General features: G+C 50.1%; 4 protein-coding genes across 4 annotated transcripts; 1 reads left to right on the top strand and 3 right to left on the bottom strand.

Annotated features, from left to right (window-relative positions):
* Positions 1–700: 700 nt before the first annotated feature.
* Positions 701–2,738, bottom strand: TGAM01_v204298 (hypothetical protein; the record flags this gene model as incomplete). The annotated part of the gene is made up of 4 exons (XM_024549390.1): positions 701–837; positions 954–1,642; positions 2,293–2,468; positions 2,700–2,738. 4 exons carry the CDS (start codon positions 2,736–2,738, stop codon positions 701–703), a joined length of 1,041 nt encoding a protein of 346 aa, XP_024405854.1.
* Positions 2,739–4,285: 1,547 nt separating this feature from the next.
* TGAM01_v204297 (hypothetical protein) lies at positions 4,286–5,870 on the bottom strand (the record flags this gene model as incomplete). The annotated part of the gene is made up of 4 exons (XM_018808590.1): positions 4,286–4,729; positions 4,788–5,021; positions 5,085–5,683; positions 5,741–5,870. 4 exons carry the CDS (start codon positions 5,868–5,870, stop codon positions 4,286–4,288), a joined length of 1,407 nt encoding a protein of 468 aa, XP_018658246.1.
* Positions 5,871–6,401: 531 nt separating this feature from the next.
* Positions 6,402–8,306, bottom strand: TGAM01_v204296 (UV-damage endonuclease; the record flags this gene model as incomplete). The annotated part of the gene is made up of 2 exons (XM_018808589.2): positions 6,402–7,679; positions 7,776–8,306. 2 exons carry the CDS (start codon positions 8,304–8,306, stop codon positions 6,402–6,404), a joined length of 1,809 nt encoding a protein of 602 aa, XP_018658245.2.
* A 6,655-nt stretch (positions 8,307–14,961) lies between these two features.
* Positions 14,962–17,000, top strand: TGAM01_v204295 (hypothetical protein; the record flags this gene model as incomplete). The annotated part of the gene is made up of 2 exons (XM_018808588.2): positions 14,962–15,582; positions 15,654–17,000. 2 exons carry the CDS (start codon positions 14,962–14,964, stop codon positions 16,998–17,000), a joined length of 1,968 nt encoding a protein of 655 aa, XP_018658244.2.
* Positions 17,001–17,495: the final 495 nt, after the last annotated feature.

Genomic DNA, 17,495 nt, shown 5'->3' with positions numbered 1-17,495 from the left:
ACAGTGTAAGGAAACGAGACGTATGTAATTCCAGCGAACAGGCCGTTCGTTTTCATTAAAGCTAGCGGCATCGAAAAGAGCGTGATGAGGGGAAAGGGGGAGGCGGCAAGAAGTCGTTATTATATTCATGTAGAGTCTTCACAGTATAGCGATTTAATGGGGACTCATGAGATTTGTTTATGGAAAAGAAGATGGGAAAAGAGAAGAAGGTTTGATCTAGACGTAGAGGGCTATTATGTCGATATAACGTTCAAGACAGGATGGCACTGAATAAATTGAAATTCACATTACTCAAGCTCAATTCCCTTTTTTTTTTTCGTTAAAATTCATTTCCAGATTTGCAGATTGAAGCTATCCTAAAAACGTGAAAACTCTCAAAGTGCTGTTGTTGATTGAACTGTTGCGAAAAAGCAATAGCAAGGTAAGAGAGAGAGAGCAGAAATTCTAAGCCTCATTCGTCATAAAGGAGCAGGTCAATCCAAGATGCTCCTAAACGAGGCTGTAACGTATCATGTGTTGTCCATCTCTTCAAATAAAAAACGTAATCAAGTTGAATCGTATTTCATAACAAAAAAGTGAAACATGGCGAATAAATCGAAAACTGAAACGAAAATCCAGAGAAAGACAGAAAGGAGAAAGAAAAGAGAAGGCAATAAGAAGCATTCGTTAAAAGAAAAAAAAAATCGTCGCTTCAGGATTGTTATTTGATATCCCAGACAAGAATATTTCCCCATTCCATTTCAGTAAGGTGTGCTGCAGTGGAGTAGTCTGTATTTTCAGGGTCAAGATAGATGGAGATGAAGAACCCTCGTGGGTCTTCTTGGGCAGAGAGGGCGTCTATTATATCATTAGCATCCTGCGACTTCAATGACACAATAGTATCTAGAACCTGCAGAACAAATGCCTCAAACAACGCCACGAATGTAAAGGGAAAAAAACGGTGAAAGACTTACAGCCTTTCGGCGCATCATTATGGCGCCAGAACCCATCTCTCCATCTACCATGGGCCGCACCATCTCCCAGAAACGTTTGCGTCACAGAAGCAGAAGCATGTTCGCTAAACGCCATCAGGCCGAGAACAATGGGAAGCTCTCCGGCAAGGCCAACTGACGTAGCCGTAGTATAGGGATTGCGGTATGTCCTCGGCACCAGACTGGATATCCAGCTGGGGTTGGCTCCGGCAACGTACTTGCATGGTGTAGGGCCCTGTCCCATAGGGCTGTCCGGATGCACTGCCTGCGATACCCCTGGCTGGGAAGGAGGATGAAAGAAGAGCAGAGGGCTTCGATCCAGCTGGGCGCTACTGGACAGCGGGTCTCCGTTATCAACAACGATAGGGAGTAGGGGATTGCACGAATACACGGCAAGCTCCTTGTACCTTTGGCAGTACTGTAGCTGGCCCTCGTCGGTGTAAACAGGATTCCCATCAGTGTCAACCATGCAAATGATACCAGGAGGCCAGGCAGCTCCGTCAAAGTCTCCCCGCCACCATCCGTATCCACGAGCTACCTTTACTTGGCCATTGTGATATCTCATGACATAGCTAGAGCTCTCGCCGGCAAATCCGCGGGGTTCAGTCGGTGGCACACGGTTGTACCAGGGATCTCCATTCAGCAGATCTTCGTCTAATCGCACGTGTAGCCTATTGACTACAAAGAGAAAGCTCGTTGGGTTATGGTTGGGAAGGTGAATGCTGCTGCTGCTCCCAGTAGCCCTGCTGCTACGGCTACCATGGGCATGGGGCCCCGCATGCTTATGCGAGGTTTTGGTCTGCGACAGTACTGCATATTAGTACTCTATACACTTCCATGAAAGAGTAGATAGAAACAGGGAAATGGCAAATGGCAGATAGTTCGTGTCGTCGATCATCAAGATGAATAACTCACGCTGCTAGACATAAAGTGTGCTTGTTTTCGCCAACGTATGATATAAATGAACGCGTCCAAAAGTGGTCCTCAAACGAGGTAGCAAGTCAATGATACAACTAGCCTGTAAAGATGATATTTGGAGTTTCAAAAGTGCGGTGTAGACCTATATATTATGATCTTGCGGCTCTGGACTCTCTTCTGGCCCTCCGACCAACTCCACAGGCATCGCTGCCCAAGGCTGTGTTGTCAATATTAATTACCGGTCAAGGTTGGGCGCTGAGATGCATGGAATCAAATGTCACAATGCGATGAAGATAGCCGACTGCTGGTAATGAGATCGGGCTAGGAAACAAAGCATTCCGAGCGGAATTGCGGCTGAAAGCCAGCCAAGGGGTGAGCCAGCACAAAGTTGACGTCGACGTACATAAGTGGCAGTGTCTCGTGGACAACCATCGATGAACCGGTGAGAGCAAGTTGCCATTCCACTGGACCTCTAGCCTTCTCTTTGGCTCCTTCACCCCCGCTGGCACTTCTCGCTTCTCGCGGCATGTGAAGAGGCGGTTGGGCTCTCTCGAAATGTCCCACGAGAGCGAGCCTTCCCTGCCAGCTGTACACAACACCATCTCGTCAACCACCGGTCACAAGACCTTCACGATAATGCCAGCGGTATGGTAAGCTAGCGGAATATGCCAGATGCGCTGCTATTCCGCTGCTGTAATGCGGCCATATGTCGAATATACCGGGCTTCTTGTACATTACCGCCACCAACAGTGGTTTCCGGGATCTTTGCGATAGTCCAGTGGAGGCAGGCTTGCTGGTTCCAGAACCTACCTGGGCCAGAAGTGTCGCAGAGAAAAGCTGAACACCCATTGGGGGCAGTGGACCAATAGTAGATACATCAGCTAACCGGGGCAGAAGGGATTATGGACCTTGGGCACTGTTAAACCTTGGAACGGGCCTATCACTGCTCGTCGTGGCAGCAAGGCTGCGGCCGAAAGGGTGTTCCCCCGTTTGCCCCCCATCGGCTGGAAATTGAATGCTGTCGACTGATGCTAGCAAAGCAACATGGATGACGAGGAATCCCGGTCTGAGCACACGTGTGTGGGGTCCGGAGGTTGTATAAAGTGCGAAAGTATTGTAACTCGCTATGCTGAAGTGGTCCATCTCAATACGAAACGAATGCGACAAGCCGCCATCTCCTTGACATATTATCATTTTGCACTAGCCAAAACTAGCAGCAGGCTTTTTACCTCTCAGTATGAGGGGCGAAAAAAAAAATTGGTATCAGAAGAACGCAAAGGTTTAGCAAGCTCGTCATTGTCTGGGCACCAACAGCTGAATGAAAGTCCGGCTTTGAGATCTGCAACTCCATATGATGGAGGGTTACACGAAAGCTGGCCATTGACATCAGACTTTGCCCAGTCAACGTCCAGGATTTGTCGGGTAGGGCACTCTCCGCTGCCGAGAGTCTCTGAATTATATGTCAGCCTGAATATGAGGGTGCTAAAACGTTTCGTAGACCAGGGCTCGTACAATGTCTTGTTAGTCGGAGCCCAAGGCACCATGAAACGTTGAAAACGCATAGCTCCATGTCACCGCTTGAATATGATTGCCTTATTCCACGAGATTTAGCGACAACATTGATTTTCTTGGTAATCCAATGGCTGCTTCGAATGGCCACCCTAGGCATGTGTAACCAGTTGCATACGCCGGTAGAGTCGTGCAACCTTAGGCCCCCATCGTAAGGTATAGCAGATATGTCGATAAAGCGGTGAATGTTAAATGCACCACAGCTTTCTCGAGCTGTTAGTACTGATTAGACATTGGCTGTACTCTGTGTCTGCTCACCTGGAATCCCCTATACTCTCCTCAATCAGTAAGACGCGCGATTGACGCCGCGTGTACTGCTGGCGGATGATGTGATACAATACGGTTACACTCGATTTTGAAAAGAACTGAAAGGGGTTGTAGAATTTAGCATAAACATGCAAGCACTGGCAAAATAATGAAACGGGAGATTGCGCGCCGAAAAGTAGTTCGCTTCAATGCAAACAAGAGTAGGATTGAAGAGTATGGCGATTGAGTGAAAGAGTTCTATTTATGAGAAAGGGAACGAGAGACATAAGAGAGAAAAATATGTTCGACGAAGTCACTGAGGCTGCCTGATTTGGTTGCCTTGCAAGGCGTTGTTTGTCGTGGTTCGCATCCATGTATCATTGTGGATCTGAGGCTCTCCAGACTATGGTAAACCGATTTCGACCAGGCTGGTTGCCTTGTCACACAGTTGATATATCTTTTAGCCGGCCAAAGTGCCAATGCTGGCCCAATTATTCCGCTTATAGTGCCATCCCGTCAATGAACGCCAAAAAGCAATCATGGCGAAGGTTGGCCGCATAAACTGATGTGTCGCTTCAGTCTTACCGCCTAGCTTTCTTGTTCGGTGCTGGAGCATCGTCCAAAGTGGCATCGGAAGCGATCCCCGATAAAAAGACTCTAGCCTCTTGGAGCAATCGTTTCTCCCCAAGCCTCACTGTGACAGCGGCTTTGCGCCGCTCGCTAAGGTTGCTGCCCGAAAGAATGAGCTCATCCTCTATAATTGTCGTCGGATACTGTGATGTGAGGGCGTCAAGCGCCTTGATGAGTACAGTATGCTGAATCTCGTCACGTTTTCGCTTGTCGACAATGCATGATGGATCCACTTTGCGAATAGCCTTGAGCATTGATTTGAGCTGCTCCCGGAGATCTTCTGGCATGTCGCTAAATTTAGCTGGGTTGGCAAAAGTGCCATCTGGATTAGGCTCATCTGATTCTCGCTCCAAGACAAATGTCTCTTCGAATTCGTCCTCGTCCAAATACTCTCGCTTATTCAATATCAGCACGTGTTCAAACAAAAGGATTTAATACTAGAGTAGAACTCACTGCGCTTTCAAGCTGTTCACTTGATAGGCCCAGGTTTGCTGTCAAAGCATCTTCAATCATCTTCCATGGAAGTTCGACGACATCATAACGAGAGTGTTTCGGAGTGACGTAGCCGTAGCGACGAAGGAGCTCAGAGTTAGGATGAGGGCCGTAGTAGTTCAAGATCTCTTCGCCCGCTTTGATAGTCCGTAACGTTGCCACGGTGAGGGCATCATCTCCATAATTGACATGTGCCTACATGATGTGAGTAACTAAGTCGCCGTGAGGAGAATGTGTTTAGGGTAGACGGAGTCATACGTTATACTCGGCATCAGAGTTGAGAATATCAGCCATTGGCACCATACCCATTGTAGACTTGGTCTCATGATCTTCGACCCATTCTTCAGAATCATCCTCTTCTTCTTCGTCTTCATTCTGAAAGTCAAAAGCATATGACATTATCGTGCTGCCCATGCGATGGGCTAGCTGGATAAGCTCTTCATCGCTCTTGGCCTGACTAGCTTGGAAGACGTCAGGATTTCCACGGATCACGGGCAAAATCTTTGCGTGGAACATTTCTTCAGCATTGGTTTTGCCAATTTTTGATCGTGTGGCGCTCGCCTGAAGCTCCTCAACTTCAGCATCAGACCAAAACATGGGCGTCTCGAACGATGCTGGAAGGACATCAAGGTATGGCCTCCATTTCGACTGGTCTCCTTTGAAGTACTCGTAAATCAAGATGATGATCAGCGTGCTCCAGGGATCTTGCTGTGGCTTGTCATCCAAATCCATGGCAGTATCCTGGCTGAGAAAGACATCGGGTAGCTTTGCTCTGAGCTCAGAGGTCTCGATATTGATAATTTCACTTCGAGGCACAGTAAATAGGACTGTGTCAGCAGGAATATCTTGAAGTGCCACTGCGAATGTTGGTTAACCATTGCAATGCCACAGTCAAAGGTCAATGGGCAACAAACCTATGCCGCGACCTGCATTTCTTTCTCGTAGATCTCTAATCTCGATATGCTCAGAAAAAGTAGACCCAGGAAGAGAGTTGAACCAATCAAGGAACGCTTTTGTCTGGCTTTGAAATTCATTGGTAGACATGCTGGATCTATAATGCCGCTTAGGTATTTAATCCAAAATCACAGATTTCAAGCAAAGCCGTAGCAGAAATGAGAGTTGGGGTTGATTTCTGGTGTAGAGTAGAACTCTGAAAAGGTACCTAGACGCGAAGCTTTTTTTTTTTTTTTTAACAGTGCGGATAATCAAGAGATACGCAAAGATTTTTCTTTCGCACGGATCTCCTGCTATAGCTTCAGTACTCCGTACCGCTTGCCCAAAAACGCTAGGATCTCGGCACTGGAGACGTCTCAGCGAAATACTCAGTTCTGCAATCTTCATACATTCTATTTTAATGGAGATGATGTTATAAGTAATCTTGCTAAGGCTTCAATAGCCAAGCTTACAATGACTCTGGCCGACAATCTCTCTCTCCGGGAGTTGCTTCTCTTCGATTACACGTCGCAGTTGTTCACAACTTCGCCTCATTTGACGTGCATAAGCGACAAGCCATCAATCTATGGCATCATTTTCTTTTCTTTTTTTTTTCTTTCACAATTTTCAGGATTGAATTCTTTAAGTATACTCTTCGCCATCTACAGACACCTTCTCTTTCTTACTGACCTCCCGCTTCTTTGGGCGTAGCCATTCTTCCATGCCCAACGGCCAATATACCCGGCTCTGCGGCCCTCCCATGCCAAAATCTTCTGGGCTTATCGTACTTTGAGAGTCTAATTCTCTCTCTTCTTTATCATTGTCGCTCTTTTTGTTCTTTTTAATCGCTCTTTTCGCTTCTCGAATGGCCTCTTTACTGATTTCGTCGTCCCGTTCATATGGGACGACGTCGTTAAAGAGGTCCCATCCAGGGAGCTTGAACGTCCTCATGAGCTCAAAAACGGCTTGCTCTTTGTCTTTGGCCTCGATCATCAGGTCCATATCTGGTTTGCATGGAGGGAGAACCTTGACGCGTGCAGAATGTTTCCGCCGATCTCGTGGCGTGACAGCGTCCGCTGTCGGCTCGCTATAATGCATTTTCTGCTTGATATTCTTTCTTGACCAGGTCTTTTCTATGCGGTCGTATAGGCTCATAATGTCCAGAGTGCCTTCACGGACACTGGAGTCAAATATGATGTTGTGGTGGTGATAATCCAGGACTAGAGGAATATTGAGCTCCTCACATATCGGCAAAAGGTCATGAACACTCCACGAAACGTCGTCGTTTTCCAGAACCAGCCGCCTTTTCACTCCTTCCGTCAGCCTGGAGTAGTTTTCGCGGAAACGACCCAGAGTCGCTGCCTTGTCGCCATATACGCCTCCCATGTGCAGAATCATGACGGCATCCCGGTCCATCTGCTCAGGCAAAGTTAACAGCGATAGCATCTCGTCGTGGTATTCGAGGTCTCTGAAAGAAGCAGTCACAACCTCTTTCCTGGGGCTGGCAATTTGCGTATACTGTCCCGGATGTGTTGTAAGGCGATGACCTAGCTCAACAGCCACTTTGCCCGCCTCGGCCAGCACATCAGCAGCGAATGGGGCGAGTTTATAGCCGTGTTCCTGGTGGCTTGCAAAGGGAAACATTTCGCTGCTGAGCCGCATAAATTTTATGCCGTATTTGTCGTTCCATCTCAACATCTTGACTATGTCTCTGGCATTGGCAAGGCCCAGATCCTGTACAAATTTGAGCCCTCTCTGAACATCTGGCGGCTTTGTCTTGTCTGGTCGGTTTTTTGTAGGATGCTCAGGCTGTGTTGGATCTTGTAGGGGATATCTGTGATCGATAATTGAAGAAATGCGGCAAGTTCGAGACGAAAAGACTGGAGGGTTAGCTGCTCTGAGATATGTATTCAGACAAGCCTATGCGTACTCGCATTAGCCTCTATGCTGATTAACAGACTGCAGCATTCGATAAAGTCGTCAGGATTATCTCGACATGGCTGCATCAGTACTCACATAACCGAGACGTCCTTTCCACGGCAATGGTAGGACGTCGCTATTTACAGGCGGTGGTCGTCTGGCACTCCTTTCGATCGTTTCCGCATCTGCATTTGCCTCAGATGTATCAGCTGTCTCCGTCTGTTCGACGACTTTGGGCTTCTCTACAACTTTTTGTTCAGTAGCTTCCTCGGGGCTCTCTTTTGCCCTCCTCTTCAAGGCCGGCCTGGTCCTCGTCGCTTCCTCTCGAACCCTTTCAGGATCGCATTTGGACAAATCTGAGGTTTCCACAGCTAATCGTTGTCTTTTTACTGCACTCTGAAGTTTCAGCCCCATCTCTCCAAGCTCTTTCATTGTCCGCTGGAAGGCTTCTGGCGAGAAACTGGGGCCGCCCGCCAGGCCAAAAGTTCCTTTCGGTGCATCGTCTTGATGATGAAGGTCATCGAACTGCTGGTTGATAACTCCATTGATCTTTCTCGAACTACGTCGGACTTTGGCTGCAGGTGGCTCTGCTACAACTGGCTCCACTTTCTTCCGCTTGGGAGCCATTCCGCGAATTGAACGAACCGGTGGCTGGCGTGATGCTAGTCGTAAGATGGATGAGAGGGAAAGTTGTCGAGAGCTACTCAGCAGCGCCACGGTAGTGTACTGTAATAAGGTGAAAACGAGATTCGAGGCGTGTCAAACACACAAAAGCATCTTTCCTCGGGGTCTTATATCAGACAGCTATTCCAACAAGGCAGTACAGCTCAATGGTTTATGTTGAGTCAATACCGCTGCACCGGTTACGAAGATGGATGTTCACGCTCTCGCAGTATAAAAAAGCATGGCTGCCCTAGTTTATAGTCTCTACGGAACAAGCCTTGGTCAAGGAAGGGGCATGTGCGTAAGACACCAAGTCAAGCGAGAGCGGGCAAACAGGGTGCCACAGCAACGCCAGAGGCTTCGATCTATGCCCAGATCCCTGATTCATTGATTCATAACCATGACTTCGATGAAGTCATCAGCCCGCCAAACCATCTCGATCGGGATCGTGCGTAGGTGGATACGTACCAGCTCCACAACTTTGCTTAGCGAATGGCGACCTGGCTAACGTCTCAAGGCGGCATTGCACGTCTTTTTAGGGATATTAGCTGGACGGGCTAAACATCTCTGTCTTGTTATCAGATGACCTTTGCGCGTCTCCCTAGCTATATGACAGGCAATCTCACCAATGTAAGCCACGAGCCGCAAGCTGCAAGCTACGAAGAGGCAGAGCTTCCTGGACCTTTCTAGCGCCAGCTCTGCTTGTAAGTGATGCTGGGAGCACCACCGCATCATGCTGATGCAACCCTCCCTTGTTTGTGCCTGGCGCCACCGTGCCACGGAGCACTCTTCCGTAGTGACACAATGCCGAGGGCAATATTAATTCGGAGGCCAACCCCCGCTGAAGCTGTCATCGATGTGTAGGCGACGCAGCAACTCGACCTGAAACAGCGCTCTACAGCACTCAAGATGGCCAAATCATCATGATCTCATCCATGTCTGCCACAGATACGGATATATACACCTACTGGTGCCTGTCCACAGATTGCTCCGCACTGACGCCTTTGTAAGTTCTCGAGGGGTGATGAAGGCGAGTTCTTTACTGAAGCTTTCGTAAAAGCTAACCCCTAGAGGTCGGTGGCGGTAGAAATCATCATACACCTACTCATCGACAGGCAAATAAGTTGTCCAAAGTATTGGTTGGTGGACGAACTCATTTATGCGTAAAGATCGATACAACCAACGATTAGTGGCAAAGGCGCCACAAGCGTTTATGAAATCATATGTGGAGCCTCTCATTACCGGGAGCTCGTTTTTGATTTGGTGTTTTCGTCTTGCCGCTGTTCTAAGGCTCCAGCCCATGCCGCCAGCAGATCATTGTCTCGATTGGGGTTTAACTTTTAAGAATCAAGGCTAAGCTCGCTTGGCTCGGCCATGAAGCTGCGTCGATGCGAATTTGGGGGCGGAGACGGTGGAGCTCACCCTGAAATTGCATCTTAGAAATCTCAGGTGGTATATGGAAGCGAATACTGTACCCTTTAGTAATGCTTCTCTTCGCTCACCAACAAAGAGAAGTGTCGTGCGACGAGCATGCAATCTCGAAATTGCGCCGCTAAGAAATGTTCACCGTTAGCCGCCGTCTTAGCTCAGGTATGGAATCCGGGGTTGTATCAAGTTATAAAATGACCTAGGCTTCTTTCTATTCTCGCGCAAGATGCGATGTTGAGCCGTGGGAACGAAATGGCATGCGCTCGAAGATGCTCTGTTGGTAAGGCTGGCTGCGAAGATGTGGACGGCAAACTCGTATAAGAAGGCTATGATGGATTTTGGCGGAACCCCGATTCGATCCTCCGCCACCAAACTCCACGGAGAATTCGCTGATAGAGCGCAGAGCCCCCTGCGCCGTGCATGCGTGTGATTACGGAGTGCAACCTCATATACAGTACTCCGGGCGGGCAATAACAGGAAATAAATGGCGATATCCTGGTCCATGGCTTTTCGTCCCATGACAAGCGAGCCATCGATAAGCAAGGCCCCCCTTGATTGTTACTCCATACAACTGGCGATGAGAAGGCGCTCAAGGATGCTCAAGCCTTGTACTCCTGAACATGTGCTTTGTTTTATTGGCACATGCTCCGAGTTACTGCTTCAAGCATACCAAGCAGCAGCCGCTGTGTGCTTGCGGTAATGCAGCTTTGCCATTTGTCAGATACGTACGAGGTACGGATGGAGGCAGTAGTGCAGGTATAGCAACATCCTCATCTTAAGCTCAAGCTAAACGCGATGCTGTATATACGACGCCTTGCTATTTCTCCCTGCGCAGAGCTAGCAGACGTGTACTCGCCGCGGTCATTAAAGAAGGCTATTGAAATGGAAGCAGGGCGAAGTCGAAGCTGAGCTGAGCTGAGCTGAGCTGAGAAGCGCACATGTACTTAATGCTAAGGGGATGCCTTCATACCGCCTTTACGCTTGCGTGTGTGAGTACGAGGACGGACAGTGATGAAGTCAGATGAAGCTCGGCTGTGAGAGTCAGTCTGAGAAGCAGACGAGAGCTCTGGGCTTCAGTCAACCGCGTCCGTGGCAGGCCAAGAAGCCAAAAAGAAACTGTAGCATTACCCCATGTTCATGTTCATGTCGATTTTGGGTGCACCAGAAACAAGGTTTGCATGCCTTGCCTTGCGGTGATGGGCAAGGGGTATGTGATTTGATTCATGCGCTACCCGCCGGAGAAGCAACTCCGCTCACGCCGTTATCTCTTTTCTCGCCTGACTACCTAATTCTGACTTGCACATGCAAGCGCATACCCCCTGCTGTTAGTCAAAGGCAGTACTAAGCTATCGACTTCGAAAAGTGCTACAATTTAGGTATGAGCTGTGTAGGCGTCGTTTCGTACTCAACCAGCTGGGGTTGGAAGGGAAGCATTTAGCCGCAAGAGCAAGCCCAGTTTCCAGTCGCCAGTAGAAACAAAACAGCTCGAGGTCCAGGGGATGCTATCGTGACCCTTTTTTGGAGCTCAAAAGGGCATGGCAACTGCCATGGCGCTGTAATATTCTCCGACCGTTTAGCCCATCAACCGTACGGAGAAGAAGAGACTGGATGCGCGTAAAAGGCATTCAAAGAGGATTCTGGTCAGCTTTCCATCCCCACGTTTGGCAACTGATCAAAATGTGGTGGGGTCCCAAAACCATCCGCATCGAGACTTGAAGGGGGGTCTCAGTTATTGTTTTGGCCCTGCTCTCTCTTTCTATTTTGATATACGTGCGTAACGAGGCTTGGAGTCGCCAAGATCATGATGAACGAACCCCTAATATCGATGAAACAAAATTAGCCTATAAAAACGGGATGATATAAATAGTGCAGGCTTCGATGAAAAGAACGTCGCAGTTTCTCGCATTCGCTTATCGGCGTGTTATCTTTTCTCTCTTGCCGCCTCGTGGGTTTCGTTTTTTATTATGGATCCCGTCTGTCCACGTTGCTCTCAAACTCGTCCCGCTGTATCAGCTTTTCGATCAGTCTAAGCACGGCATTACTATTGCTAGTACTACCATACTTGTAGTAACTACTTATGTGTGTCAGGGGAGTGGATTCGTTCATCTCGGCGATATTTGCTGGTTCGTATCGCTTAGCTAAAAATACCCAAGTGAAGCATCTAAAGCACGTTTTTTCTTCCTTTTCATTTTTTTTGCTTAACGTCGGTTGACGTCGGTTGTGAGCACCCAATACTACAACTGGTTCGCGTATTGCTACTCGGACCTACTCTATGAAGCATTGCAACGTGGAAATGGAATTGATTCGTCGCGATATCCAGAGTGTGGCAGGCTAGTGTGAGACAGATGCATGCAGACAGCGTCAGAGAGGCTGTGATGAGTATTCCAGCGTGTACGGATACTCCGCGTAGCATTCGCGCTATTAGCAGGCAGCAGGTTGAGATATCACCTTGAATATTAGTGGTGATCGCGTACATGTACGCTGCGATGCTCCGTGGAAGCTGCGTTTTCCACGGTCCGAGCAGCGCAGAATAGGTACATGTACCAAGGGACCTACAGAAGCACCATGCTCCAGGGACTTGGCGTTAACAGCTGGCCCCTCACCTCGACCTCAACGTTTTTCCCCCCTGTCATATTGCCCAGCCATTCCGCCATCCACCTCGCAACTTGGCTTTAGTATCTGTTACAAGTACGCCGTCCATGACAATTACAAACACATCAAATATTCTTATAAATAATATTTACCCTATAGCTAAAATACCCGCAGCGCTACAGTACTCCCCAGAAAACTAGCCACGCCGCAAGATCTAGATTCACGTTCTCCTGCTCCTGAAGCGGCCTTTGGGCGTCCCCGGGTGGCGACTGACTCTCAGCACCAGCAGCAGATCGATTCACCCGCGACAAGGGCCTGCAGCCACCACGTTTTCGGACCATGGCCGGACCTCTCAGAAGGCTGAATTCCGGCCAGCCAGCCATGAGCCTTTGCGGCAGCTTATTCCACCACAATGCGCAATCTGTAACCAGGACCAGGACGAAGTCGACGGCTGGGGGGCTATCGGAAACTGCGGCCACTTCAGCCTTACAGTATGCTGCCGCTGTTCAGGAAGAGGAAAGCGTACATGTAGTCAGGAGGATGCTGTTTAGCCAGAAGGCTGCCGTCGTTAGCGGCATTGGCACCCGTCCGCATCCCTGGACCAACAGCATCTTCATGTTCAACTGGGTTGGAGTGAAAGTATCTCTGCTCTTGATCGCTTGAGACCGAAATTGTTGGATGCGGCTGTCTGTGCTTCTACAGGACGCTTCTGCACTTCTCTGGAGGGCAGTGGCAGTAGGCGAACAGCCTCAACTGGGATAGTCCATCCGTGCTTGTCCACTATGCTCAGTCCATCCACCTTGAGTGTTGTCTGGGCCCCCTTCATAGCGATAGCGCGAATAGAGAGCCTCAGTTCATTCATATACACGGACAACGAACAGCCCGCCTTCTCCGCCCTACTGACGCGTTTCTCGGCTTCCGCTTCGCAGAAGCAGGAGAATGAGATAGATTTTTGTCAACTGGAAAAGGGCAAAAGCTGCCACGCCCACTACTTACTGCTACTAGTAGCGGTAGCGTTACATCTTATCGGCGCCTCGATTCACTTGCCGATGCTAGTCTGTGCCAAAGCGACTAAACATGGCGTTCAAACAGCCACGCAGCGGCCTGGACCCTTGACAGGTCACATCACAGCACGTCTAGCCTGGCTTCTCGCTCTTCCTCCATGCCGTGAGTGTGCGACAGCGAGCTTCAGCGCCGTCTTGGCCCCGTCTGGACAGGCCTTGGCCCTAAGGCAATCAATATCCCCCTGGTCGGCTGGTCCTAGTCTGGCAGTTGCGTGCTGCGCTTGAGGCAGGCTGGCCATTTAGAGCTGATGGCGGCCCTCCTAATTAATCCATCTCTCTGTCCGCGTTGGTCAGCCCTGGCCAAAGGACCCGGTCGCATCTCCACCGCGTCTCTCCACATGCGAGCAGACAGGACTAGCGCCAGCCCTTCGGTGAGCTCAAGACGGCTGCGAGGTTATGTCGATGTGTACTGTAGGCACTCTATCCGCAAGACGAAGAGTGTGAAGCACCAACAGGTACTGTTAACGACGGGGAACAGTACTAGTAGACGTACTACTAGTACCTACATGTAGGCTCTGCGGCCATGAATCAAATTTCGATAAAAATAGAGCTTCTTCAACGACGACAGCCGACTACAGTCCAGCTCTCACCACAGCGCCTGCATGTACATAGAGGCCTCGCCCAGACGGAGAAGCCTTTTTTGGCCTGCTCCGTACGTACATGTACCGATCAATTACATCCATCCGCAGTGATCCCCGCAGCAGCCGCCCTACAGAAGGCCAAGCTGCGCTAAAGGCTAGCGGCTTAGCGCAACAACCGCACCCCCAAATCCAGTAAATCCCAGCCCCGGGTGGCGCCTAGCTTGCTTGCTCAGCAGGTACCTCGTGCTAGCAGCGGCAGCTCAGCGCAGCAGAAAAACGGCTCCCAGCTCGGTCCAGAGCCGGCGTTAGTTGCGGCCGACTTTGCCAGGCCCTCAATCCTTCTCGCATTTAACAACGTCGCCTCGCTGATTTGGCCGCTTACCGCCGACTTCTCGTCTTTCCTCTCCTTGTCCACCGTTTCTCCTGCGCATCAGTCGGTCACTTGCATTTTGATATCAATCGCGAGCGCTGTTGGCTGCTGGCGCAAAGAATTGACCAAAGAGCAAACAAGCAAACAATCAATCAATCGCGACAAGCGACAAGCGACAATCGACATTTTGCCCCTTCTCTCCCTTCGTCTTGTCCCGCCCCGAGCCTAGCTTGCGGAAACCCGCCGTGTGGCGTCCCTCTCTGTGTCTCTCTGTGTGCGTCTCCAAGGCTGTGTCTTACACTGGGGGTCCAGCATCTCTGCGCGGCTGAGCGTCTCTTTTGAAGCAGCCTGGCGGTTTTCAATATCACCACAGCATTGGACGAACAAAACCCCCCTCGCTAGCAATCCTGCGATCCAACAACTTAGACACTGCGTAACGCACGTCCTCCCGGTCTTCAATTTCCGGGAAACAAATTCCTTCTCTTTTTCTGCTTCCTCATCTCGGCGCGATTCGAGGGCGAGACATTGATCCTCGCCTTGTTGCGCCCTGTGCCATCTCCCTCTTCAACGGCTGAAGAAATAGCATGCCCCATATGCGTGAGGTGAAGACCTGTGACCGCTGCCGGCATTTCAAGCGGCGCTGCGACCTGCTCAAGCCATCGTGCTCGCGATGCATCCAGGCCGGGGTGCGCTGCAGCTTCGATGTCAATGGCGTCGCCGTGCCCAGCGCAGCAGCTGCCACTGGCACCAGTGCGTCTCCCGGCTCATCACGACAAAGGACGGCGCTCGCGTCTTCTTCATCTCCTCCCGTGAATGGTGATGCCGCGGGCCAAAACGGGCTCATCTCGCCCACTGCTTCAACGGAGAGCCCTGAGCCCGTTGTCTCCATCGATGAGAATGGCATGCCGGTTCAGGGTACTGCCAACCCGCTGCGCGTTGTTCGCAAGCGCAAGCGCAATTGCCTGAGCTGCTTGCGCTGCCACCGCCTCAAAGTCAAGTGCGATAAAGAGCTGCCGTGCGGTCGTTGCAAGTCGAGCGGCAACGGCAGGGAGTGCTATTATAGCTACAACAAGGGCCCCAACGGCGGAAAATTCCCCTGTCCCACAGCTCCATCAAACAACGAGGAGACAAAGACAGTCCTGGCCACATGGCAAGTCCAACATAAAGTACGAGGATCCAGCCATTGGCGAGATCTCATGACCAAGGTATGTTTTGCAGGATTACGCCGTAGTAAATCTATCATATATAGATACTAATAATAGCTGGGGCTACACAGATTGGCGCTTTGGCATCTTTGGAATCGGCCCCGCTGGCTGCCGCTCTTGAAGACGTTGCTACAAATGCTTGCTTGGCCAACTTCACGCTGCCGGGCAATTTCCCCTTTGGTACCCCTGGTGCCACCAAGTACTTTGCGCGCGAAGCCGTCACTCGGCTGTTGGCGGGCGAAAGGCAAAACCATGAGAGGTATCTCCAGCGATATCTCGACTTGCTTGATGTCGTGAATCCAATCATCGACCTCCACATTTTCAAGCGCGAGATCGAGCGGTATTGGCTGGATCCCAATGCTTCCAATCTTTGCTGGTTGGCGCAGTTCCTCATGGTCATGGGACTCGGCAGCTTTGCCTCCGCCGAAGGAGAGCCTCCCGTCGCCACAGAATTCATGATGGCTGCTGAAGCATGCCTCATGCAGACGCCCTTTTCCTTCAGACCGACCTTGCTCACCCTCAAGACGCTGGCCCTCATGGTAGTGGCCAAGCAGGTCTGCAACCCCACTTGCTGGTCCGTGGATTCGTGCTGGTCCCTGCTCGGACTGCTCGTCCGCACAGCTTTCATCTATGGTCTTCCGCAGGACCCGACTGATGATGCGGAGACTAACCAAGAGGAAAAGGACGCTCGGAGAAAGCTGTGGCTTACCATCCTGTACCTCGATATCAAGGTGGCCATGTGCACCGGCATGCCTCCTCTTACACGGCCGGATGAGCTTGGCAACCTGCAAAAAATTCCAGAGTGGGGTCCGCCGGACAGCCTCCAGATGGTATTATACCAGTCGCTGCCAACCGTGCTGTCCGTCATGGCACAGATCAATTCCAAGAAGGATCAAATCTCATACCCCGACGTGCTGCGGTACAATGCTCAGCTGCGAGAGCTCATGAGCCATGCCCAGCGCGTCTGCGTCGGGCAGCTACAGCGGGTAACCGTCGACATCTTCCTGCGACGGTGCCTCATGGTTTTGCATCGTCCTTTTGCGTTGCACCCAGAGGGCCCTGTCATGTTTCCTGAATCGTACTGGTCATCCCTAGAATGCTGTCTTGCGTTGCTGGTGCATTATCGTGAGATGTGGTGTAGCGATGCGAGCCTGCGATTAGATCTCGTTGGACGAGCTTTTGTCCTTGACTTCTTCTCCGCAACCCTTACAACGTATATCCATGTGCTTCGCGCAGATGCGCCTCTTACAGGAGCTGCCGCCATAGGATGTGCTTTTCCTCCTCGGCAAATTATTCTCGACACTTTACGAAGCTGTGTCGATATTTGGAGTTCAGAAAAGGATAAGAGCGTGTGCTACCGCACTGGTTACAACCTGCTCGATGCGGTGCTCAACTTGGTTCCTAAAAATAAGATATAAATCGCCGTGGGGGCGTAGGACAATATCCCAGTCCTTTTGTTAAGCCATTGTCAGAAGATGCCGCAAACAAGCGATAATGTGTATTCGGAATATTGACTGGATATTCTGGTTCATATTCCTCTTTCAACAACCATAATACGACAGACGCAAATGCGTCTCATTTCTCTATATATATCCTGCTCATCGAAGCCCTGTTATGAATTCCGAAGGCGTCTATTCTTCCCACAAGCACCTTTTCGTCACTGTGGTCTGTGAAATATACTCCATATAGCGGCCTGGCATGATTGAATATCTAAAGCGTCGTTTCTTTTTCTTGTTTCTATTTTTCCTTCTTTCCATTCCACTCTCGTTTCTTATTAGCCATCATTGGAATTGCGGGCTGGGTTTTTGTATAGGGACGAAGGCATGAAATCAATCGTGATGGTGGACGTGCTATGAAAAGGTCAGCAGGACAACTATATACATACACACATTAGGACAGCGCATGTCTATGGA

This window comes from Trichoderma gamsii, assembly GCF_001481775.2.
Source record: "Trichoderma gamsii strain T6085 chromosome Unknown Scaffold_12.2, whole genome shotgun sequence".
Classification (NCBI taxonomy): domain Eukaryota; kingdom Fungi; phylum Ascomycota; class Sordariomycetes; order Hypocreales; family Hypocreaceae; genus Trichoderma; species Trichoderma gamsii.
This window is presented reverse-complemented; position numbering and strand designations above follow the sequence as displayed.